The sequence below is a fragment of the Eutrigla gurnardus genome, assembly GCF_963514095.1.
Source record: "Eutrigla gurnardus genome assembly, chromosome: 16".
In the NCBI taxonomy this organism is placed as follows: Eukaryota; Metazoa; Chordata; class Actinopteri; order Perciformes; family Triglidae; genus Eutrigla; species Eutrigla gurnardus.
Window position 1 is genome coordinate 8,398,393 of NC_139927.1, and position 26,404 is coordinate 8,424,796.

At 45.7% G+C, this 26,404-nt stretch overlaps 1 protein-coding gene across 1 annotated transcript in view; it reads right to left on the reverse strand.

The window, feature by feature from the left end:
- Window positions 1-51: 51 nt before the first annotated feature.
- Window positions 52-26,404, reverse strand: part of LOC311026856 (tyrosine-protein phosphatase non-receptor type 14-like) — a 34,520-nt gene continuing 8,167 nt past the window's right edge. The window contains exons 2-20 of the mRNA XM_084030555.1: window positions 24,195-24,621; window positions 22,017-22,192; window positions 14,788-14,885; window positions 13,366-13,433; window positions 12,877-12,947; window positions 12,674-12,761; window positions 12,496-12,584; window positions 12,194-12,281; window positions 11,918-12,000; window positions 11,667-11,727; window positions 10,987-11,065; window positions 9,638-10,107; window positions 8,216-9,541; window positions 6,628-6,768; window positions 5,307-5,525; window positions 3,645-3,773; window positions 3,185-3,419; window positions 2,553-2,716; window positions 52-1,958 (exon numbers count right to left, since the gene is read on the reverse strand). Coding sequence (XP_083886681.1) covers window positions 1,830-1,958; window positions 2,553-2,716; window positions 3,185-3,419; window positions 3,645-3,773; window positions 5,307-5,525; window positions 6,628-6,768; window positions 8,216-9,541; window positions 9,638-10,107; window positions 10,987-11,065; window positions 11,667-11,727; window positions 11,918-12,000; window positions 12,194-12,281; window positions 12,496-12,584; window positions 12,674-12,761; window positions 12,877-12,947; window positions 13,366-13,433; window positions 14,788-14,885; window positions 22,017-22,192; window positions 24,195-24,368 — 3,888 coding nt within the window. The 5' untranslated portion in view covers window positions 24,369-24,621 and the 3' untranslated portion in view covers window positions 52-1,829. The remainder of the gene's footprint in view (window positions 1,959-2,552; window positions 2,717-3,184; window positions 3,420-3,644; window positions 3,774-5,306; window positions 5,526-6,627; window positions 6,769-8,215; window positions 9,542-9,637; window positions 10,108-10,986; window positions 11,066-11,666; window positions 11,728-11,917; window positions 12,001-12,193; window positions 12,282-12,495; window positions 12,585-12,673; window positions 12,762-12,876; window positions 12,948-13,365; window positions 13,434-14,787; window positions 14,886-22,016; window positions 22,193-24,194; window positions 24,622-26,404) is intronic.

The window sequence follows — 26,404 nt, forward strand, 5'->3', positions numbered from 1 at the left end:
ACAGAGCACTGAGGTTAAAAATCCAAAATAAATTAATTTGTGGCCACAGTCTTAAAGAAAATAAGGCTTTATTGCATAATAAGCAAGTATGACAGCTTCATACATGTCTGGGGAGAGAAAAACAAAAGGCTTGATGCACTGAAAACGCATATACAAAACATATGTACATATAATTTGAAAGGTATTTGGGAGTTTTGCCAGAAAAAAAATATTTAGGGAAAAAAATTAAATATAAACAAACAGTGGAATGCCGTGTGAGGAAATACTGTCACAAAGAGAACAGAAGTGCAACAAAACACTTATATGTCAAGAGAGCATAAAGCTTATACTTATTTGAATAGAATATATACATTGAAATATAAAAATGCATGCATAGTTTATTATGTTGCGGTATTTTTAGGGTACCAAGTCAAAAATAAAACAAACAAAAAAAGAAACTATATAAAACATTTGTAGAAATATTTTCTCACATGTCCGTTATGTACAACGTTACTTTGGACATGGCTGACTTTGCATCACGATTCAGAAAAAAAAGAAAGAATATTAAAGGTAACATGTAAAGGGAAATTCTTCAGAGTGTTATTTTATAAACAGGATGAAGGAATAAGGCGACATAGTAATCTATTGGGTTTGGACCAGATTAGTACTAAAGGCTGCCGTTTTTGACTTTTGTTGTTTGTCATTTACAAAATAAATCATCATCAGTATTCGTTACTGACACCCGAGAGTTAAGTACATTATTTGAAATGTTAAAGTAATTATTAAATACCGATAGAAAGATTTAATCTTTGGAGGTAAAAACAAAAACTAGTTTACCAAACCCATCCATAACTAAACAAGGATAGTGATGTCATCCTTTCAATAAGGCACAATGATACTGTATAAACAGTATTTACTGTATCAGGATACAATTCTGTACTGACTGCAAGCTGTGATATTATACATACAAATGATCTCCAACTATTGATTTGAAATGTTTTTGGGTATGAAATGTGAGGAGCATTTGTTTGCTTGTGTGTGTGTTTACATGTGGAGGAGGATCTTAATGGAAATGTTTCAGGGGGAAATAAGAGCGATCTTTTGACACTGACCAAGAAGGCTTTCCGAAAAATATAGTAACAATTAAGACAAGGCCAAAGATGGGAAATAAAAATTGACAGGGCAAGGATCAACATGCTTGTCAATGTTGAGGTGACCACGATCTTGAGTAGAAATAAATAAAAACACTTAGTTACACTGTTGAAGTAAATATTTGCTGTATTAATCAATACTCTGTTAAGAATAAAGGGAAACATTTTAGAACAGCGACTTAAGGAATACTTTAGTTTGGCCAACTCTTTCAGAGTATAGAAAATAGTCATAATACTGCTGCCACCTACTGTTCATGCAGCGTAGTGCCATTTCTAACAATGGCTGATAATGAATGAGAAATGTAGCAGGGCAGGCAATCAATCCAAAAATTAAACGGAGATTTGATTTCTCAAGATTTTCGTTGAGAAATCTCAAGCACACATGGAGGGCACCTGCTTGGGGAAAATGCACAAACATGCATTCTCCACGTTCAAGAATTAAAGCCAGGGGGGAAAATAACTACATACACTGATCGGTAGAAATGGTCGTCAATTTCTATTCAGGCCCACACAAACCCTTTCCTCCCTTAAGGCAAGTTTGAATGAAAATCGTAATTTCCAAAAACTCCCACAAAGAAACCTCAACGTGAATCCTTGTATCTGCTTCCATCAGTCGCCTGTATCTGGTGCACAGTCCTCACGCCGACTTGAAGTACCGTTCTGCAACGTCATGTAAGGTCAAAGGTCAGCAGCCCGGACTCAGATGAGGCGGGAGTTCTTGAGGAACTGGATCAGCACCTGGTAGACAAACTTGTACTGGGAGATGGTCTGCACCATCAGCATCCTCTGCTGCCTCAGCCCTGACAACATGGCGGGAACCTCCACGGGCTGAAGGGGAGGGAAGAACAGGCAGGAATAAATATGGCCGTTGAAAAAAAATAGAAAGAAATGTACCTGCCTCCTCTCCTGTCACATGTATTTACATTATCTCGCTATAATGGATTCACGTAGAGAAATAATAAAGGGATCACAGCTGGATTAAAGCCTAACCCTCTGCATACTTGAGAGTGTTAGTTTGTAAATGTGGTGTATCATTTAAATATCTCTGCTTCCTATGATTTTAAAGGACCAGTGTGTAGAGTTTAGGGGTGTCTACTGGCAGAAATGTAATATAATATGATTTCTTTAGCGGCACAATCACCTGAAAATAAGAATCTTGTTTTGGTTACCTGAGAATGAGCTGCTTATGGGCCATGTATCTACAGTAGCCCAGAACGGACAAACCAAACGCTGGCTTGAGATAAGACCACCGTAGTTCTGTTCGAGTTGGTTGCAATCCACAAACCCACCACTAGATGCTGCAACATCCCACACACTGGCCCTTTAACTCACAGTTTGCATCCTCATGGGCAGCATCTTCATCAGATTTACAATGTGTGTGTTTTTTTATTTTATACTACATGACCCTAGAAGTCCACTCACCTCATTGTGCTCCAGGCAGCTGATCATGAGCTCGGTGAGGATGACCACTCCGGTGCGACCCACCCCAGCACTACAGTGAACCACCACGGGTGGATTGAGGCTCTTCGAGGTGTCCAGCATGGAGTTGGTGTGTCTCCTCACAGACTGGATCTCCTCCAGGTAGGCTGCAGGAGAGGAGAAGACAAACGGGAAGACGTGAGGAGCATTGTGTCTGCCAGGCTGAAGAGATTTTAATGTGGTTAACTGCTCTTGTTGCTCTTTCATGCTCTCATATCAGTCTGGGAAATATGAAGCTAAAGCAAGAAGAAACTTGAGAAACTTAAGCCTGGGAGCAGGGCGAACAACTACAGTAGCATGACTCCATGCAAAGGTAAAACCACACATTATCATTTTTACATTTGTTTCTTTTATGGATTAAATTGGCCTTTAGAGGTGCTGGTAGGTGTTTTCCCCTCTGCTTTCTGTCTTTGTGAAAGGCTAAGCTAACTGCCTGCTACATCTGCCTTCATATCTACCACAGACACAAGGGTGTCATCTTGTCTAACTCTTAACAAGAAAGTGAATAAGCATATTTCACAAAATATCTATTTATTTAATCAAATACTAAACAATGAAAGTTTTGTATCACTCACATAGAAATCCCTGGACATATTCGGGGCAGCCTTGCTCAGGCCAGTCGGTGTACTGCAGATGCCACACTGTCCTCTCCTGGCCGGAGAGCAGGTGTTTGACCTTTAACCCCGTGGTCGCGTAGCAGCCCGAGTCGGTGCGGAATTTGGTGGTCACCTTAAACTTGCCGTGAGTGGCGGAGTTGTGCTTGGAGCCCAGTTTGGGCCAGTAGCGGTGACTCTTGGACCTGCCGCCCTCCTGGACGGAAGAGAGGATGACGATGGGAGGACGAGGATGGAAAAAGGGAAATTTGATGATGAGCTCGGACACTAACACACATATATATACACACACACAAAGACACAGTGACACACACACTCTCACTGTCATGCTATAACTCACACACAGGCAGACGCCAGCTGTCAGCTGCCACTGACAAATACACACATTTACGTCTGTGTGTGTGTGTGTGTGTGTGTGTACCTCCTCAGCAGTAACCATGGCGATGACGTTGACCCCCTGCTCCCAGACCATCTGCCAGAAGTCGGCACAGGTGTTGGCGAGCGGACCCTGGGTGGCAATGTAGTGCCACTCCTCCCCTCTGATCATGACCTGGGAAAGAAAACACACACACATACATAAAGAATCAATGGGTGCACACAGAGATTACAGTGACTTATTGCAAATTAATAATCAGCCCACACATGGGGTAAACAAGCAAAACAACACGTCATCTCCTCCACCACTGCAGGGCAGTATAAACACACTTTTGTATCCACGTGAGTCTCCTCTCTCATTTATAAAAGCCCTCTTCTTCAGCTTTCCCTCATTAATAATCACAAGGCCACACAGAGCACTGAAAGAACTTCCCATCCTCAAAAACACTCCGACCACAAAGATTTGTGGAGGGCCATTACATAACGAGCGCGTCCCGGCTAATTCCCCGGGCCACCTTGTGACTGTAAACACTGTATTAAGAGACGGATGTGGAATAAACAAGCTCTTTTGTTCTGCGGCAGCTACCCTAAATGACGGGGGGGGGAAGAGTAAGAGGGTTTTATCGTGTTAGGCAGCGATTCAGCTGTGGTGAAATGCAAACTCCTACGTATGCACACACCGTTTGCAACTAAGCATGAATAGAGGGGCTAGTGAGAGCAGCTCAGGTTGACTTAAGAGGGTTTGGAGTTTGGACCAACATTCTTTGGGAATTCCACGAGCTCCGTGAGCTTAAAGGCCCAAACGGCCTTCAACAGCTGCCTTTCATCCTCTCCTCGGAGCCGTCCGCTGCATAGGAATCACCACAACAAAGACCAGCAGAGAGCCCAAAGTGTCGCGCTTCATGCCCTGTGTTTTAATATATGGCGTATGATGTGGGTGCTGCAAGGCTGTAAGTGTGATTAAGTTGAGCTCAACACATAAACTTGAATCTTATGAAACACTCTGTGAAATATTCTATTATTTAATTTGACTGTTCCAGGCTGTCATGTTGACACACTATACATCTAATTGTGTATGCTGGTATCTATCTACGGATGTGTTTCCATGCATTTAAGAAAATAAAGGCATCCTCTGAAAACATCAGATCTGTGTGGAGCGACGAGGAACGCTCTCACGAAACTAACTGAAATGCCATCTACATTGTTTTTCCACCAATTGAGGTTTGACTTGTTTAATGACATCATCTTGTTGCGCTCGCTGCAATGGTATAATGTTTTCCGTCTGGAAAATTAGCGAGAACTAACTGTTTATATTAACGGCAGCGGATGGAAATGCACATTGATATCCATGTATTTACTGGAAAATCAAGTCAAATTTGAGCTACATTTGAATGGAAAACTGGTTAATATAGTGTGAATATTGCTGCTCAATGTTGAAGATTCAATTTTGATGATTTGGAATTTTTCAAATAAACTAAACTAATGTATTTCTAGGATTTAGCTAATTAAACTTAATAAACCATTAAAAAAACCCTAATGAATTCCTGGAAACATATCGTCAAAAAGGTTTTTTTTGGGGCTCATGAAAAGTTTTGGAGATACGCATTTTTCATATATATTTCATGCTTGAACACTATTAGATAAAAGTCTGGATTACACGGCTATAATCACTTTTTAAAATTTTTTGCCACCTCGCCCTCAAGCCCACCTTGACATGCGAGGCATTGATGTAGCCCGTGTTGTTCTCCTTGTTCGGCACGAGCTCGACCCGATTCTCTTCGTACGGCACGACGTCCCGAAAGCGGTTGCGTTCCGTGTTTTCGGGCAGAGTCGCCGTGGTGAGAACGCTGTCGGCCCTCTTCTTGGGGACCTGCTCGTACTCGGTGAAGACCCGCTCCTCTTCCAGCTTCAACTCCAAGGTCTTACACTGGACAGAGAGGAAAAGAAAGAGTGAGGAGGGGGGGGGGGGGGGGGTGTTAGTCATTCACATCATTCAGGGGTTTCTTTTTCAGCTCCCGAGGGGCTTTTATCCGTCGACATTCCATCACACCGAAGAGACTATTCAGACCAGAAGAATCCAGAAATCTCATTATAATATACGTTTCTAAACTCTCTCCACTTGCAGCTGAATGCTGACTTTGATGTCAAAGCACTCAAAGCAAGTATAATGCATCGACACAGCTGTAGAATAGCTGAATGTGCAGCGGTGGTATTCTTCCTGATGGGGGGGGGGGGGGGGGGGGGGGGTTACATGTTTATTAGGCCGGTCATGATTGAGAGCATGTCTGTCTCTCGCTCTCTCTTTCTATCACTCTTTCTGTGTGGCTCGCTGTGCTCTCCCGGGTCACATTCTTGACATACCAACGGGCCTAGAGGCGATAAGCACCACCATGCCACGCGTTCCACAGCCCACTTAGGGCTTGCCCCCGTTAGCTTAGCAACAGTCAGGAACAAAGGCTGGGTTTCACACCTCCGCGCTCCAAAGGGAGCCGGCAGACAGCGTTTAGGATACAGAATGCATTAAATAGTGTGAGAGTTTTATAGCGACAAGCTTCAGCCAAAGCTTCCTTTATCACTGCCAACAGGTGAGGAACCTGTTAGCTAAAAGGAGTGTGTTGATCCTTCAGGGTATTTTCATTCAGTTAGAGAATTAGAAATACCTGAATAGCAGCAGTTATAATAATGTGATTATATTTTCAGTTTGAAATGGTTTGTTTACATACCTTTTGAGCAAATGTGAGAATAAAAGGAGCAACAAATAGTTGGTTTTGTATCAACTGTACCATAAATAGACAAGAATAAACCTATAATTTCCTCATTATAATTAATCCCAGGGCTGACGACAATCTACTCAAACATTATGTTATTTCAGACATAACACCATTTACAAAAAATAAGTTATCTATCAATGAATAGCACATACTGTATAACTGAAAAAAACTAATCTTTCAAAATATTCTCTGATAGAAAATGAAAGATATGAAAAAAAAGTCAAGTTAAATAATTAATAAAGAAAGGCAACGTCTTACCCGTTCGTCGGTGGCAGCCTTGGCTCCTTCTTCCGCGGGACTCTCTGGGACAGGCATCCGGGCCACGTAGAGGCCGTTGAGGGCGGCCATCATCAGCGGCCTCTTCATCGAGTCCACGGACATCTTCTGTCTTTCCAGCGTCTTCAAGAGAGAGGAAAATCCCGGTGTCATGGTTACGGGTACCGGCAGCATTGCGAGACTGAGTGACCTGCGCCGGCCTCAAGTCGGTGAGCGCCACCATGTGAGCGGTGTGGAAGTGGGTGGGGAGAATTTGACGTGCACATGAGTGTGTGTGTGTGTGTGTGTGTGTGTGTGTGTGTGTGTGTGTGTGTGTGTGTGTGTGTGTGTGTGTGTGTGTGTAGGGCAAACCAGGCCGTACCAATCCACTGCCAGTCCAAAGGTGTGAACTAACAAGCCCTGAATGTAAAGCCTATTAAGAGTAGACTTGCAGCTTCTTTTCCATCTCGCTTCACCCTCAACTTCTTTTCATGCTTTCATCCTCGTTTTGACCTCCCCCTCACATATTTTTCCATTCTTTCACTCCCTTGTTTATTCCTACCTACGGCCTCCTGTTCCTTACAGAACACACGCTCCCTCTGTCACCCTGTCTTTGTTCCTCTATACCACGCTGGTCAAACTCTGACCCACATTGCACGGTCCCCTCCTTCCTCAAAGGATTACCTCTCCTAATCTCTGATGCTGTTAAAACCTCCAGGAGAGCTCCGCCTCCTTCGTTCCCTTTGGGACAGTCAAAACAACAGCTTGGGGGGTCACCGGGGGGTATCCTTTGGATATGAGATAAACCAGCTGAGGGATAACCCCTTTGGACTGAAGTAAAATATCTGTGAATTTCATTGACTCAGACTATAAACAGCCGGCCACACCAGGTCACTCTTTAACAGGAAGGTATGTCGTAACTAAGTGAGGAAATTATATGATTTAACTTATACTTGGACTTGATGCGTTAAATATTTGTGCCGACCTACACAAGAACACCCAACCCAAAAAATAATCTTCAGGATTTATTAGGGTTTTAGCTGCCTTGGGGGACTTAGAGTCCAGTGCTACGCTCTCAGTTGCTGAACCCCGGATTACTGCTAATCAGGAGCTATGAAATTAGCTAGCAAACAACAGACTGAAATGTTTAACTGAACCAAACGGTGGATGTGTTTGTCCATTACAGCACCATGTGCTGCATTAGAGTTCCAGTTGAATTACTTTTATATATGGAGGTCTAACATCTGGCCTGAAGCCTGGGTTCATACCATTTCCTTATACAGTACATCACTGTACAAGAATGTTAATGATTGACACAATTTATTGGATGAATCATTTGACTTCCCACCTCTGAGCCCAAACAGATATCTTCAAATTAGGCCAAAGCCTAAACATATTTGATATAGATAGCAAAAGCCTACTGAGAAAAGCAGCATATCTTTACTTCTGAAAAGTTGGAAGAACCAAAGTTTGCAACAAAATCATGTAGTAATCAACTTACTATTTCAGCACTGATAAATACTATGTATTATTAAAAATGTGTTGGCACAAACATAAAACAAGGCATTGAATTACTGAATGATCGTCTTACCCTCTGGGCAATTTCCCGCTCCACTATGCTGTCTTCTAAGGAGAACATCTCCGACACCGGCCTCTCTTTGACCGGCTCCTTCCTCACCCTCTCCTTCACACTGGTGAGGTCTGGCTCTGAAATGGATGGACCTAAAACCGCCCCATTCACCCCACCCTGGTCCCCTCGGGTCAGTGTCCCACCAGCACCACCTGCACCACCAACGCCACCACATCCAGGCCCGCCACCAGCTGGGCTCTGCCCAGCTTTGTGCGCTCTGCCCTGGGCGAGGCTTGGGTCTATCGGTCCCTGGTTGCTCTGTGGTCCTTGATTGTGGTTGTGGTGGTGGGCCTGGCTGTGATTATGGGTGCGGATTTGAGCACTGCTAGGAGGTCTAGGAGGACCAGGGTACTCTGGAGGGGGTTTGTTGGGCAACTTGGCAAGAGCAGCCTGGAGCTGAGCGCTAATGCTGATGTCCTCATTGAGCCCTGGTATTTGAACATCCAACTCAGGCCTCTCCTCCTCCTCTTCCTCCTCTTCTTCACTCTCACTACTGTGTATGAGCATGGTAGCATTGGAGAGAGTTTTTTGATGCTGATAGGTCACTGCCCCAGGGGGCGTTACAGAAGCCTCAGGTGCTTTCTGGGCAGGCATCTGCATGGGCAACTCCTGTGGCTGCTGAGCTGGAGCCGGAGGCTGAGGTGGAGGCTGTGGCTGAGGGGTTTGGGGCTGAGGCTGAGCGATGGACTGAGGCGGAGGGGGCATCACATGTTCTCTGAGCGTATTCCTCCGATGAAGGGGAGCATTCATGCCCTTCATCACAATGCCCTCGAGCCCTCCTCCTCCACCTCCCCTCATGCTGCTGATCACCTCCATGCTGTGTCTCTTCCCCAGAGTGGAGCGGTGCTTAGCAGCTGCAGTTAATGGTTCACTGACCTCCTGCAGGGACTGGTGCACCACGGCTGAGCTGTCCGGCTGGAAGGTCTTGACCGACAGCTGCACCATGCGGGTGACCAGCTCTGGACTGCTGCCCCCCATGCAGCGGTGACGGTGGCTGGCGAGGTCTGGCGTGCTGGTGGCCGGGCGGAAGGAGCTCGAAGGGTAAGGTGGAGGAGGGCGCGACATGTGGTTTCTCAGCATGTTAGCTGTGGCTGCGTAGCTTCCCGCATTGTTCCCCTGTTGCTTGGTATTCGCCAGCTCAGGTGTGCTGACAGTGTGAGAGATGGAGCTTCCTACGCCTACACCCACGCCACCGCCTCCATTAACGCAGGGTGAATGACAGGGGCCCTGGCTGCTGGCTGGTCCTCCCTGATGAGGACCATGGGACACTGGCTTACTGTAGCTGATCTACAAGGCAAACATGTATAGAAAAACAGTGAGATGTAGACATGAGCAATCATACACAGAGAAGATTAAAATCATACATAGAGCATCCACCTCTACCTGTGGTGCATAAGGTCCCGGGCTGGGCCCCAGGCCGTGATAAGGGCTCCTCTCCCTCATCTCTGGCTGGCTATACACCAGAGCCTCGGGCTGGCGGTAAGCGCACGCATTGCTGATGTTCAGACTGCGCAACGATTGGCTGTGAAGGTCATGGTGAGCGGGGAGCATGCGGCGCTTCTGTCGCATGACAGCGTCGTACTCAGGGGTGGGCCGGTAGGACGGAGCGATGATGGCGCTGTGGCGGTGGCTGGGGATGTAGTCGGGCCGCATGAGCTCGCTGCCGGGGATGCTGAGGTTGGAGGACATGGGCGAGGGCGGGACAAAAGTCTGGGAGTGGTTGAGGGAGCTCAGGCTGGGGCTGCTGTACATGCTTCCATTGGGCACGGTACCATTACGGAAGGGAAAGTCCACAGCGCAGCAATCCAGACTGGTCTCTGACTTGTAGTAGGGGTCGTCGTGGAAGATACTGTCTGAACATCGAGGAAGGAAAAGGGAGTGTTTTTTTTAATATGATGAATTTGTGTTTGTTTTCCTTAAAAAACAATAGAACCCAGAACTTGATGAACCCACAAGAACGCATAGTTAACAAACTGAAGAGTGTTCAAGCTAAAGAAACAAACAGAAACTCTGTACGCAAATGTACGCAACTTAAAAATGCAGGGTATTTTGGGCAGACTCCAAGGTGTTTCTGATGTGTCAAAATCCTTGTTTGGGGTGTGGTTGCACAGCAATACCAACCACATTTAAAAAAAAAAATTCATCCAAGTAGTTAACCTAGAAAGAGGGTAGATTTGGAATATTTCCATCCCACCATAATGAAGGAGATGGTGGTATGCATGTCGTCCCTCTTTACTCAACAGATAGAGCATTCTCTCGTGTGAAACTATCTCAAGCCCACAAGCTGGCAGACATTCATAATATCCGTCCCCTCACACACACACACACACACACACACACACTTTGATGCTTGAGGTCACAGAATGATCTCACACCCACGCACAGTAGCACACCCACAATGTTTTTCCACTAACTCCGTTTTACTGTCAAGCCGACAATGAGTGAAGCTTTACGGATTATAAAGCCGACAGAGTGTGTGAACAAGTCAATGAAAGAGAGAAGCACAAAATAAGGTCACCGCTCGGCACCCCAAACGTTGGGCTCTAATTGGCTGGGAGATTGTTAAAATACAAGATGTGCTGTGAGTCACACGCCCGGCGAGGGGGGGGGAAAGACACAATTAGCTCCATTGTAAGGCCTCAGTTATCATCAGGGAGGCGGAAATCTTGAATCACACTGGTGGTCACAGCAGAGGGGTTTGAAATGACTGTAAGTGTGTGTTTTATACGTACCTTGAGAGCTCTGTGTGTCCTGATAGTGCTCTCCATACTGGGAATGCATTGATTGGAAGTTACAGGACTGGGGCCGCGGCTGAACGAAGAAGCACATTTAATGCGATTAAGAAGAAGCAATTCATTTTTATACTCCATTAAATTCTGCATATCATCAAATATTAACACCTAAAAGCAGCCTAAACTTTAAAATGTCACATTGCTCATTTTCTCACACGATAGGTGACCGTGACCGACTCGGATCTATTCTGGGACCGCGGAGTTGTTAACCGCCGATGGATGCGGTTCTCCAGACGGACAACTGAGCACCCTTACTGGACAGCTATTGTGCCACATTTAGCATGAGCCATTGTCTGGCCAGCAGGGAGGGAGAGGCACAAATCACTGCCTTCATTGTCGCGCCGGAAATCAAGACGAAGCAACACCCTTGCAAACTTTCCAACAACACCCACCACACCGCGAACACACGTTAAAAAACCCGAGGCTCCATGGCACAATTAAGTTCCGCCTGGAGCGGGAGAGCAGGGTCAAATCTGTAACCGCAGCCGTTTCTGTCTTCACTCCCAAAAGTCTCCCTCTGAACCCGGCCTTCTGGCCTCATTTACACACTGTGTCAAACCACTTAGCAACAACCAGCGACAATGAACCATAACAAAGCAAAGAAATGCTGCCGACGGTACCAGAGATGGGCGGTGGGTCCAGGTGGGTCTCCTCCTGATCGGTGCAGGTGAGTGAGTGGGCCTATGGAGAAACAAACAGAGGTCACGGTTCTTTCAATTTGTAAATCATCTTCTGTGTGCAATTTGTTTTGGTATTCTTTTAGTTCTTCCTCTATATAACCTTCAAAAAGGTTGGAGATCTCTATTTTAAAACGGCCGATAATGCAGGATATATAAGTATTCAGCGGCCTTCGCCTGGCCTCGACACTCACTCTGCACAGATCTTGTTCTGTTTATAGAATTTGTGTCTGGCGGTGAAAAGACGAGCGATGTACTTGGCCATTTCCATATCCTCCTGCAGAAACACACAGAAAGAAAAAACAAGGATATTTTAGATAAACACAGCAGTTGTATATATATAGGAAATCAAGACATTGTAGTTTCCTCTGTGTGGGACAATCTGGGAATGTGTTGTATAAAGTGTGTGTGTGTGTGTGTGTGTGTGTGTGTGTGTGTGTACCGAGACCACCAGCAGACACAACACTCACCAAGTGAAAAATGATGGTGTCCTCTCTGCTTGTTATCTCCACTGTGATGGCTGACTTGTTGTGTGCTATGGTACCAATGTCCTTCCACCTGTCCCACACACACACACACACACACACACACACACACACACACACACACACACACACACACACACACACACACACACACACACACACACACACACACACACACACACACACACACACACACACACACACACAATCACAGACGGGGTTAAAATGAACATAGGCTACAAAAACAGATAAACATGATGGAGGGTGGTGGTGGGGGAGGGGCTTACTTGTGGAGCATGATGGATCTGCCATTCCTGTGTTTAACAAACACCCCAATGAAGGACACGCCGATGAAAATATCGTTGGTGTAGTTGTCCTGTGCAAAAGGAATGACAATATTAAGGACAACGTCTCCTCAGAGTCATGTAAACGGAGGTGTCTCTGCGTAGGAGGCTATTTATCTACCTTAGCAGGAAAGCTCTCCTGCCCAAAGCCGTCCAGTTTCTCCACCTCCTTGATGTACAACAGCTCTGCCTCAGCGGTCTGCATTCGACTGGAAAGCACAGACAGATAAAGTACCTGGTAACAGGTGTCTCATTGCCTCTGAATCCTTGTTCTCACTCTTTTTCCCCCCACACATGTACAAACACTATAAAATGGAGCCGTACCAGCGACTCTTGTGCTCTTCGGCGACTTTTTGGGTCAACTCCTCCTGCACCTCGTCTCCATTAGGCCAGTTCTGAGGAAAGACACAAGCGAGGAAAGACACCAAATAAGAAAGAGATGGAAGAGGCGAATGGGAAAGTTTGGATTAATGACGGAGAGTTGGCATGGTGAAGAAAAATTAACGAATTCACTAAAGCACTATCCCATACTCCACCCTGTCAAACTATTATACAGCTAAAAATCGGTGTAGCCATAAACATCAGGTAGCTGGCAATGTGACAGAGGAAAATAGTGTTCTTTAATGTCATACATCTGGTATCCACTAGATGTTTATCTCACTCAGCTTCTTGCGAATTCTCACCTGTCAATCAGGTATGCAGAGGGAGGAGGGACACAAGAATGTGTGCCTTTAGGCAACATAGACACACACACACACACACACAGACACACACACACACACATATTTGAGCGGTGAAGATTTGAGGACTCACCACTGGGAAGAGCACGTACTCCCTGAGGAAGTCCTGAGACATGTACTGAGTAAAGTCTCCAAAGTCAGCTAGAAAACACAAACACACATGCAATTCATAATTAGAGTTGACATTTATTTTCAAATGTCTTTGGTTGTGCTCACTGACTGTAGATAACTGTAGACTAAACACTCCGGATGGTATGACAATACCGTCTTTGTTTTTGTTGGTCTTCTTCTAAGAGGTTTCATCTGCATAGTTCTTAAGATATGGTAAAACCTTATTCCTTCCGAAGGAAATGTGTGTGAAAAGATGTTGCCTTAAGAAGATAACATGTCAGGATAGTAACAGTCTTTACGATTAGTTGTAATTGTATTTTGTGCACTAGTAAATAATTAAGACATGTTTGCTTTGCAACATACTTTGATATCAAATATGTTGCTGCAAGTAAATTACAGAGCTTTCTATCGAACAAGATTTATTTTTTAACATTTTTCCACCACCCACCAATCACCCCCCTTGACCCACCACCACCCACGCACAGTTATCTCCCCATGATACACTGATAAAAGCATTCTGTACTAATTGTAACATTTTATTATTATATTACACTGCATAAGTATATAGTGTCTTTTTTCATTGAGGGTAATTTTTTTTAGTTTATTTGTGTTCTTGACTGCAGTACTTGTATTGTTAATTCTTTGTAAATATCGTGCACACTGAACATTAAGGCAAATTCCTTGTATGTGAAAACATACTTGGCAGTAAACTCCTTTCTGATTCTGATTCTAGTGAAGCGATTTGCAACCACATAATGGAAGGAAACCATTTATACTTTGGCTAATAGCCGTTTATTCAGATTCATTAGCAAGTAGCTTAACTAGCTCACATTTCTTTGCATTCTCATTCTTTGGAACAACTCCAAAAACTAAATGTGTACGGCACACCAGTAATGTCGCCACCTGCGCACCATCTCCATAACAGTGTCCGGCCTCCAGATAGGGCTTCTTAAGTACTGATCTGCCGTCTGTTGGACAAAAGGAGGTGTAGTGGAGGATCCTCGTCTCCCGACAGATAAGGGTCTTCCTGGTGCTACGATGGCTAACCTTGGAGCGAGCGATAAGCTAACCGTCTGTTTACATTCCCCCCCGAGACACAGACAGCACACCCAGGAACAAGACTGAGGAGATGGAGTGAGGTTGTGTGTGTGTGTGTGTGTGTTAAGACTGATACCATAGGAACTCAAGTGGACTGGGCTCTTCCAGTGGTATGCAGCCATATTAGGTAGTGAAGTCGAGATGACCTGACAAAGTGCAAGTTTGCGCTCACTCGTTCTCTCTTGTGCAGCCCGTCTCCCTCTTCTTGATTATTCACGAGATGTTTGTCCATGCGTGTGTGTGTGTGTGTGTGTGTGTGTGCATGTGTGTGTGTGTGCGTGTGTACCTTGCACTGCTAGGCCTGCTAGTCTGATCCCCTGTTCTACTGGGCAGTGGAGACGTCCATCCAACACCTCCTTCTTCACCTGCAGGTAATACTGATACCTAGAGAGACAAAAGTAAAGGAAGGGGGAGGAAAAAAGAAAGAAGAGTTGTTCAGATAACATGCAGAGTGACGTGTTGGCGATATTTTACTAAGACAAGACATTTATGTTTTTAGCCACACCAGCCGCAGGCTCTAGAGACATCAGTCTCGGCCTGTTGGTCAGTCCACCGTCTTAATTCAGATCGAAATACCTCAACAACTATTGGATGGAATGCTATGAAATTTTCAAATTGTAAGTTAATGACCAAATACCTGCAAATGAGTGACATTCTCATTGGTTTTGTGCTCAGTGCACAGGTTAGCATGTTAACACATTAAATTACAATGGGGAACATGGGAAGATATTATACTTGCTACACGTGGTTAGCATTGTCACTGTGAACATGTTAGCATGCCGACGTTAGCATTTAGCTGTGCCCAAGTACACAGAGCTAGCATGAGCGAGTCTGGAGACTTCGTGCCACACAGCTCGTCTACATTGTACCAAACTAAGTGGGTGGCAGCACAGGCACTCTTATTAGCTTTCAGAAACTTACCAGAATTTGGTTGGTGGTTCATGTTATTTTTCCAACTAGTCTCTGAACACAACCTCTATAAAAATCGACTCGGAAAACATGATGGCTTTCAGTTTCGACACATTCGTCCAAAGAAAGTAAGAGGAGCCGAGCTCGAGGCAATGCACATTAACAACCAAACGTCCAACGAGACGCCACAGACCGATTTGTGCAGCAGAAAGTATGCGTCAAAGACGGTATTGGCGAAAGCATTAGCAGTTTAAAACAACGCCAGGGAAGCCTGTTGCAGAATCCAAGCGAGGAATGAGTGAATCACCTCCATTTGAAATACCAGTGACTCATTTCTGACTGGAGAGGAATGCCAAAATGTCAGAAAGGCTAAACAATACGATTTTATAGATCTGTAAATTTCTGCCTAACACGTGACACGGAGCTGCACTGGTAAGCACCAGAGTTTAATCTTAGCAGGAGCAACACAAGCAGGACAAAAGAGGAGTATTACAATTGCTGTTGCGACTGTGAGCCAAACTGGGGACTCTGCGCTGTGGTTTCGGGCAGCGGTGGTTTAGCCAAGTGTAAGCTGATATGATGACACAGTTCAGATTGTTGAGCTTCATATAATGTGGTTTAAAAAAAAAAAAGTCCCCGAAAGCCGGAGGCTGAAATACACCGAGCTCCTAAACTTTCTGAGCGCCTTTTGTCCACTTTTAGCCGCGGTTCCAACTGGATGTTTGTCTTTCGGGGGGGGGGGGGGGATGGAGCGGCCACACAGGAGGAAAGAGAGAATTGTCAGGGTGACCGGGCCCACTGCATAATAACTTGCACACCGTTTCCTGTTTGTTGCCATGGTGACCACCAGCTGAGTCTTTCCAATTGGGGCCGCGGAGACACCTTTTCTGACGCACACACACACACACACACACACACACACGCACACACACACACACACACCAGAAAGAGCTGTGAGGGGAAGTGTATATTCGTCGGCCCACACCAGAGCACGAGGAAGCTATAAATGCTTAGTCACTCTCACTCAAACGTACATAGTTCTGAGTCAATTCCCTAATTCCCATTTCATTTCCTCGCCCGTCATCTCACTTGTGAAACGAGCTCTCACCAATCCTCCACGTTTTAAGCCGCCTCTGAACTATTAATTTAATACCCTCATAGTTTCAGAGTTTCACGCCCTCCTTTTCTGTTCTTCACATATTCTTCTTCACATTCTCTTCCCCTCTCCCCCCCCCACCACTTCTCCTTCTTTTCTTTTTCGAGCTCCACTCAGCATACTCCCAGGCCTATAATCTGACCCCGCCCTCCTCCCTCACCCTGTCATTACACCCGTTGGCTAAGCTGCCATTCCGTTCCCGTGGCAACCCCCTAATTAGCCAACCCCAACCGCCGCGGCTGCAGCGGAGGGGAGGGGGGAGGAGTCTGATGCGGTGTGGAGGGGAGTGTGGGGGGGGGGGGGGGGGGGGGAGGGGGAGGGCCTCGCTGGACACAAAACACCCTTCAAATGATTGTGGACTTTGTTTTTACAAACTCTCCATGTTTTCCCAGCACTCTCTGTATGGGGTCGAGGGAAATGTTGAGGTCGACAGCGGTTGGTTCTCATTCTGAGGTTCAATAGTAACAACATGATGTTTATATATGCAAGGCCAGCAGTGGAGAGGCAGACGCCAAACTGTTTAAATAGCTATGAACAAGTGTAATCGTGACAGTGAAAGGCAGTAAAGAGAAGCTCCACATCACAAAACATCACCAAACAAACCTTTCAGGCTTTTGACCCTGTTCAACAAAAGTCAGTTTGTTTTATTGAATGCTTTACACAGAGCAAATGGGGTGAAATGATGAATATAAACGTAAAAAATAGAAGGGCATCAGAAAAAGAAACTTGAGCAAACTCTTTTGCGTAATGAGTTTAACTAGAAGGATTTGATTGATAGTCTCAGATGATGTCAGATAGATGTCATTTTAGAGGCAAGGTTTAGTTGAAAGTCTGTGCAATCTAAGCTAAAACCACTGAAAAATACAGAAACATTGTCCCAATTACTTTTGGATTCTACATAATCTACCAAATGCAATATTAAAAGTTTTTGCAGGACTATGTCTTTGATAGGAAGTCGTTCTGGCCACATCACTTGTAAGCTTACATGTCCACAAAGATGTACTAATGACTGCACACACCTGGCACGTATATGTCAGGATGACGTCACTATGCTGTAATAGCAGGTGAATGCACACGCGTAGACATGAGGTAGAGCTTTCCCTCGCTAAGACTTATTTGTGACTTCCACCACGGCAGAGTGCTCCGCTGGCACTCAAGGCAGCCACACGGGCACAAAGGGCCCTTTATATGCCCACGCATGTTCAAGCCCCGGCTCAAGACGCGGTGCCAGATGTCCAAGTGGCCTGGACAACAAGCCTGCGAGCATATGTGCACGCATGCTTGAATGTGTGCGTATCTGTGGGTGCATATGCTCCAAAAACCCACCTCCACCCCCGCTGCCTCTGCTGTCGTATGACCCTGACCACCCCCGTCCAGACGGCTTGTGTGGGAGGCAGGAGGATTTCACTTTGAAATGTGTTGAATCAGCAAGGGGGCACAACGGCGTACAGCTGTGTGTGTGTGTGTGTGTGTGTGTGTGTGTGTGTGTGTGTGTGTGTGTGTGTGTGTGTGTGTGTGATAACTAGCTGAACAATGCTAGGATTTGAAGGCTGTTGGTGGTGCTAGCCTTGGGGGCTGCTGAGGCCAGCTGGCTTCGCTCTGGTCAACAGCTCTCTGTTAAGGTTCCTCACTTTCCCTCTCCGGGCCACTTTAACCCTCCTTGATATCAGTGAGACAGAAGGAGCGGAAGGCTTCAAACGCACTCACGCCTTCTGCAAGACGTGTGTGTGTGTGTGTGTGTGTGTGTGTGTGTGTGTGTGTGTGTGGTAAAATGGATCAAATCCAAAGAGGGGGTTCTCTGAAAGAAAAAAGAAAGAAGGTGGTGCAGAACATCTATAGATATTGTGTTGGTAAGTTCCATTAAGATGCCTTTTCTTCAAAAGAACCCTTTTGGGAAGAAAGAGTTCTTCAAGGATTGTTTAAACGCGTGGGTGTTAAAACATCCTCCCAGCCCAAACACCCAATGTTTTAAAAAATAAAACCAATACCAGGGTGGAGTAAGTTCTGTAGGTAATGTTCTCAATTGTAATAATACCAGTTTTCTGAAATGATAGTTGAAGCATCTGTGACCCTTATTGGCTTAGATAACAAGGATCCTACTTTTACTGTATAATATACAATACAATATATAACTGAACAGCCCCGCATAACCTACGTCATCACTGACATACTAAAGGGAACATAACAGGGAGCCGTGAGTGTTGTGGGTTGTGCTGGACCACTTCAGCCTGACCCTTTAAGGAGCCTCTCAAAGCCTAAGGTCGCCAAATCCGGTTGGAGTAAAAACAGGGTTACGGTGTTAAAGGTTCTCCAACTCCAAAAACTGTGAGTGTGAGCCCCTGGGTGGGCTTCTAGATAAAACCCTCTTTACCCACGTATATAAAAGGGTTCTCGGCTGAACCCTATGAGTGAGTTCTTGTTGGCGTCCTTAGAAGGTAGAAAAGGTTCTGGATGAAACCTCATGGAGGGTTTTACCACAGAATGGTTCTCTGTAGAACCTCTCTAGGGGGTTGTAGGTGGAACCTTTTACAGGCGGTTCAAGGGATAACCCTTTATGGCGAGTTCTGGGTAAAAACCCCTGGAAGGGTTCCAGGTGGACCCCTTACAAAATCGGAATCGGGACATTTTCACAGCTTTATGGAGAGAGGAAGAGATGGATGGACGGGAAGAGTTGGAGATCTAGTATCAGGTTACACATCAGTCAGACACTGAACATCAAAGACCACATTATACAACTCACATTACTTTTGTAGTAAATCTAATTTACCCGGAGGAGGCCGGGTCAACACTCCGTCTTTCTGGTTTCCAAGTAATCTGTGTTTTCCTTTCTTACAATCTAAATGCTGTTAAAATGAACAATTAAACTAACAACCTACATTATTGGTAACGCATTCTTATGGCATGATGCAGCATTTTCACTTTTTAAAAAGTAACATTCCTCTAAAAAAAGGTTTTGTGAAATGGTCATCCAAAAACAACAAATCCACCCCCTCCTACTCCGTTTTTACTCCAAAACACAAACAAGCTTTTGTATGCGGACGCCTAAATATGCGTAAGTTACAGCAAAAGCATATGTGGGCAGCGAGCTTGAACCACATAAATAACAAGGTACAAAACCAGAACCGAGCGCTGCTGCCAAAGTTTTACTTTCACTGTTCCCGCTTGTCTTCCTCTTCGCCTCTGTCATTCTTTCTCCGAATCCTGCCCTTCCCCCACCTTCACTGGACCAGGTGTGTAGAAAAAACAAAGCTCTGCTTCACTGGATCTGAGCCAGATCAACCATATCCCAATAAAAGAAAAAGAGGGCCGCAGTCGTTACTGTTATCATGCAGACTGATGAAGTTCTAAAAGGAGAGTACAGACAGTATAAGAATGTTTTTAATGTTTCTATAAACCCTTAATTAGGACTGGGTAATAATAATAAAAAAAACGTCATCCCAAAAAAAGTTTTGAACATTGTTTTCAACTTGATGTAAAGAAAAAGGGGATGGGCTTTGAGAGAAGCTGGCCTCGGGGAGCGTGTACGCTCTTACAATGTGGTGTATTGTGACTCTTCTGACAGGGCTGCAGCTGGCTTCTGAGAGGGGGGGGGGGGGGGGGGGAGGTGTGTGAGGTAAGTGAGTGTGTACGTATGTGTGGTTGTGTATATGTGTGTGTGTGTGTTTTATAAACCAGACATCCCCCCCTCTCCCCTCCCTCTTTACCCCCAGCACTTCTGCTGGGAGGAATGTGTGGTCCGCCTCCTACGCTGGACGGCTGTGCCAACATTCCTGACAAACAAAAAAAAAGAGATGGAGAGAGAAAGAGGGAAAGAGAAAAGGAGGACGAAGGGACGAAGAGAGAGAGAGAGAGACAGTAAACATGTGGGACTGGAGTGATGTGGAGATCTGCTCTTGATAAAGGAGCAGGGGTGACACTATGTAGAGGGATTGGAAGAGGAAAAAGTGGGGGCTTGAGAAAAAGAGGCGACCATTGTTCCTTAAAATTGCCCCTAAGGCCCCATCATAACCCCTTCAACCCCATCACACACACACGCGCACACACACACACACACACACACTATAAAAGCTCGCAGGGGTTTCCTGGAATAACATCCCTTTACCAGAGCAGATTCTTCTGGATACCAAACCTGCGCACACACACACACACCATCACACACACACACCATCACAGTAGTGAGTGTATCAGGCCGGTACTGATGGATGATGATTTCATTATTTTCTAAGTAAGCAAAGAAAAACCATGTCCAGTCCTGCCTCTCAAAAAGCAAAGGTAATTCAACAAAGTAAATAGTCAACACACACACACACACACACACACACACACACACACACACACACACACACACACACACACACACACACACACACACACACACACACACACACACACACACACACACACACACACACACACACACAGAACACAGATCTTAAAATGAACTTCAATGTCAAAACATCAAGCTGTGACCTGCAATTGACCTTTCCCACATCCGTCGAAGCAGCAGCCGCAAATTCACCAGCTCAGTGCGAGGCAGACCTTCGGAGTGTGTGTGGTGTGTGTGTGGTGTGTGTGTGTGAAGGAATCTGAGATGGCTGACTGTCCACTACACACTGACCCCTGGATGCCCTTTTAGCGAACCTGCTCATTCACACTCCGTTGCAGCACAACACTTCTCATCACAGACGCATCACATTTTAAAGTGTAGCTTTAACCCCGGGTCTCGCCTAAGTACACCCACTGCATCATTTTGAAAAATTGACCCGGGTCTGCTGCTGGCGAACCAATGGTCCACAGGAAGGAGAGAGAGGCTTGTGCTGTGATTGTAAGGCTACACACACCAGTTACTGAAAAAGTAAAAATGTGAGATGTGAAACGAGGAAGAGCATGTTTGGTATTTCATGATATAGACTAGTCCCAAACGGTCGACTCCATCTCAGACCTGGACATGCAAGTTTAGTGCTGATTTAAAACAGCAGATGGCGTTTTGAGCCATTTCAACCATGAAATGCTGAATTTTTAAAATACATTTTGTTAACAACGTCAATACGAACACCATGCATCATGTAATTTAGTTTATAGTTATAGTGTCTTTGAGTTGTGTTCTTGACCCTGTTACACCTTTACAATCAGTCATAATATGCACATGATATTTCAATTTTTTATGGTCTATTTCTGCTTCGATTTTTAAAAGCAGAAGTCATACAAAAAGAAAGTAGTGCAGTAAACAAACTCATCCCTTTCCGGTTGCCATGACACATTGGCCATGTCTACATGGAACATGTAAGGGTGCGTTCACAACATTCAGAGACTCACTGTATCTGGCAGACCAGTGTTATAATGTTATAATACTATGGAAAGGAAAATGAGACGGTACTGGTAGAAAAGGTTGATGCAGTCGTGCTTGAAAATGACCGCGATGTGTGTGTGGGTGTTTGGAGACTCTTTACCTGGTGGCTTCTTGCTCCAGGCGGGAAACATTGGGCACGTAGAACATGACTCCGAAAAAGAGCAGTGGCTCATTGCCAAACTTGTCCAGCTGCTTCTTGAGGGGTTTCTCCAGCTCCACCCAGCGATGGGCCGGGGCCTGGGTCTTTCCTTGGAACCACAGCCCGAAATAATGGGTCTGGAGTCAGGGGGGGGGGGGAGAGAGACGGAGGGAGAGGTCAGTGTGGTGCACAAGGTCAAAGGCATGGAGGTGACTGAAACGGAAACGGGACAATAAGGAAAGTAAAGGATGGGATGAGGAGGAAGCAAAGAAGACATTCGTTGTGTAACCGGAGTGAAGAGAGATAAAGAGGCAGAAGAAACGAAATATAAATATGGGTTTGTAGGGAAAGAAATGGGTTGAGGAGGGAAATGGGAAATTAGTTGAGAAACACATAGGGGACAATCGAGCAGGGTAGAGAGGAGATTAACAAGCAGCTGACCTAAAACAAGCACATATTCTCCTTCAAATCAAAACAAGCGTGTGGTTAAGCACACAAAGTGCTTTAACCAGTTTAGACTGCAAGGGCAAGAGACTGAACCCCAGACTGCCCGAGAAGGCAGACGTGCAATCGGTGTGTGAATGGGTGAAAAGACTAGAAAAACACTCTGTAAAGGCAGGTCCATTTACAATTTACATGCATATAACCTACAGTAAGTTTAATGGATCTGGAGCAGGTTTAAACATCAGGAAAACATTCAATCACAACAAATATCATGCGTTGCAACCCATGCATGAGCATCCCAGAGCCCTGTCAGACTCTCAAATGTACCCCGAAAAAAGGTCTCACAAGGTTTTGGGGTTTTTTATTTTATTTTTTTTTTACAGAATGAGCCCCCAAACTTCTTACCATGTAATTTAGAATGAAGAATTAGTGTGTGTGTGTCATCACGAAGAGGTAAGCACACCTGTTTAGTCCACATGCTCTGACTCAAGTGTAAAGAAAGTTGTAAAGCTGCAGCTGGGAAAGCGCACACACACACACACACACGCACACACGCGCACACGCACACACGCGCACACACACACACACACACACACACACACACACACACACACACACACACACACACACACACACACACACACACACACACACACACACACACACACACACACACACACACACACACACACACACACACACACACACACGGCCTCAGGTACAGCACTACAAGATGAGAACAACTAATTGAGACACACAGACAGACAAAGAGTTCGACGATGGCGTGCATGCACGGCAGCAGACGGCACCTGAAGCTTAGGCGTCACATCAGCGTATTTATCACATCGCTGACACCTGGCAAATACCACGACACCGTGCGAGTACGCAGAAGTACACCGCCCCTCTCTCTCTCTCTCACTTTGTCAGCAGCTCCAGCTGGCGCAGACACACAGCTGAACACATGTATTCATCAAACTAAAACAGTCGTCAACCAGACACACGCATTCTTTTTCCCCCAAACTGCCCTTTCACACGCCAATCAGCTACCTGGACAGAGCCAGGCGGTGGTTAAACCTCGATGAAGGAAAAGTAAAGAACATTAGGGAACCGAGAGAAAGGGATGAGAGAAAACACAGCGAAAGTATAGACAGGAGGGAGGGAAGTAGGGGAGGGGGATGAGCAGTATCTCTTTCTTCTGCAGAGAAAAGAGGACAGAGGTAGCCACGCTTCGTTAGAGACAGACAAGGACCCTGCAGGAGAGAGACAGCGGAGGGCAGGGAGACGCGTGGCCACACACACACACACACACACACACACACACACACACACACACACACACACACACACACACACACAGTGTGTCTGTTTTTTATTATCTCGCATATATTTCTCAATGATTTCCCAGAAAATATAATAAATGATATTTTATCAATATTGTGACATCAATTTACATATACAGTGATTTCCCCCCCTATACTGCCCACCCCTACTGATAGTAATATTTATGTATTGAATATTTTATGTCAACATTAGACAATTAGATCATTTGCATGCCCTCAAACTGTAAATCCTTCAGAATAGTCTTCAGTGGTACAGTGAAAGACACAAAGTCTTCATAAGATGAAATAAATGATTTGGACATATCGGTCTAACACAAGCATGTGCGTGGGTAACAAATAAAAGACTCCTCCTCACCTCCCGTAGCTCCAGCCTTTGGGCCACCGCCTCCAGACATTCCTGTCCCGTACTCTCCACCGACAGAGTGCATTCGATCACATTGCTGTCCAGCAGGCGAATCCGGGTCACAAAGTAGTTCTTGCTCAGGACATTGTAGCGCCGCGTGCGACGCAGCTTCAGCCGGAAGGGCATGGCTGTCTGGAGGTCGCACCCGGGTCAAAAGGTCAAAAAGTCACTTGGGAGCAACAAACGGGCAGAGAGAGAGGTGGGCAGGCTCTATGACCTGGCTGCTGCTGCCGCCCTCCTCACTCTCGCACGACGCCAGCCACACCACCGGGTGGAAAGATGCACCCTGGCAAGGCGCTGGCCCATTCCCGAAGATGTCCGGAGAGGAGGAGGAGGAGGACGATGAGGAGGAGGAGGAGGAGGAGAGGATGAACGGGTGCTGCAGGGAGAGATGAAAAAGACATGGATTAGTCAAATTCTTGAAACAGATACAGATAGTTGTTGTTCTTTTCAAACTTTCACATTTTGAGCCCAGAGGAATGCTAAAAATTCACGTTGCTCTAATCAGCGGACATTCCTTCGCACATCAGATTTCATCCTGCCTACCTCCCATAAACAAGCAGACACACACACAAAAAAAATCTATGAGGCAAGCAGAATCCCCAGCGATAGCAGCAGCGGTGTTACGATGTTAGCAGAGGCTGGAATCACATAGCAGACAGCTTTATCCTATAGTTATGGCAGCTGCAGCTCTCTCCGGGCCCCGTGAGGCCTCGGCGTCGGGCAACGCTGGGAGACAGAAGCAGAGATGTGAGGCGACGGATGAATGGACATCAAACGGCCCGAGCGCAGACATCCATCTGAACCCGGCAGCTGGCTTTGAGGAACAAATGGAGCTTCTAAGTCTCATATCTGACTGTGTGGGAGGCCTTCCCTTTGATTTTTATCTCCCCCTCTCCCCCGGCCCGACAGGCAGCGCAGCGCCAGACGACGGAGCGTACAGTGTCATAGTGTGTAAGATCACACACATGCAGCGGTGGCACAGATGCTTTCACAGCCGTTCGCCAGCTCCCTGCCACAAAACAGGAACTGTCGATGTATGTTGTCAATAGGAAACTCATAAAACTGTTAATTACTGCAACACAAATTCAATATTGTGAGGAAGACATGAACACAGACACACACACACACACACTGTGGTTTTAAGGTTGAAACAGGTCTGTGGGGAACACTTTGAACACATCTCTGGGTTAGTCATCAGCTCTTTGCTTTCATGTCTGTGATGAGGAGAGAGCTTTGAAGTAAAAGCACACACAAACATGAGTATATGTAAATGATTTATATAGTCACACTTGTAGGATGCCACACATAGAGTACGCAACATTGAGGCAAACCTAAAGAGCATTCCTTAAAACCCAAAGCCGCCATGCGATAATGCCGATGTTCTCAAAGGAAATTAATTCAGATTGCTCAAAGCAGTGTAATTGTAAGGGTGGTGGCCAGTTTGTAGCGCTTGTTAGACAAGAAATACACCACAAAACGTCTCCACACCTCCTGCAGCGAAAGAAAAACTGTTTCTCTCCATACAAACCGGAGAAAAGTCAAAACTGGTACCAGAAATGAAGAAAATCGATACAGGCGAGAGAGAAAGAAAGAAACACACAAACAGAAGAATGAATAGAGCAAAACACAGGGCGACAACGCTCCTGTGATCAGGAGAGGAGGAGGAGGAGGAGTAGAAGAGGGTGAAGGAGGAGGAGTAAAGATGGAGTGGATGTGTTGCTTCTTGTCCCAGGCTCTGGCAATGTGCTGTTGATAGTCAGCTTGGACCCCGGCCCAGATTCCTCTCTATCCTGACTGGAAAAACAGAGCACACCTGACACAAGTATGCACCACAAGGAAGTGTGTGTGTGTGTGTGTGTGTGTGTGTGTGTGTGTGTGTGTGTGTGTGTGTGTGTGTGTGTGTGTGTGTGTGTGTGTGTGTGTGTGTGTGTGTGTGTGTGTGTGTGTGAAAAGGCCCGAGTGAGCGGGAGAGAAAAGACACAAGCGAGCGAGTCTTAAATGAAAGAGCTACAAATTGTTTGATGCCGTCTGAATCACGCTGGTCTTCTGCAGCAGCCGTGCCCCTGTTGGAAGCCATAACACATTCCTCACGCCTGAATCCGCCCGAGACGCCTCACTGTTAGTGAGAAAGGTGGCATCATCTGTGGGTTTTTTTTTTT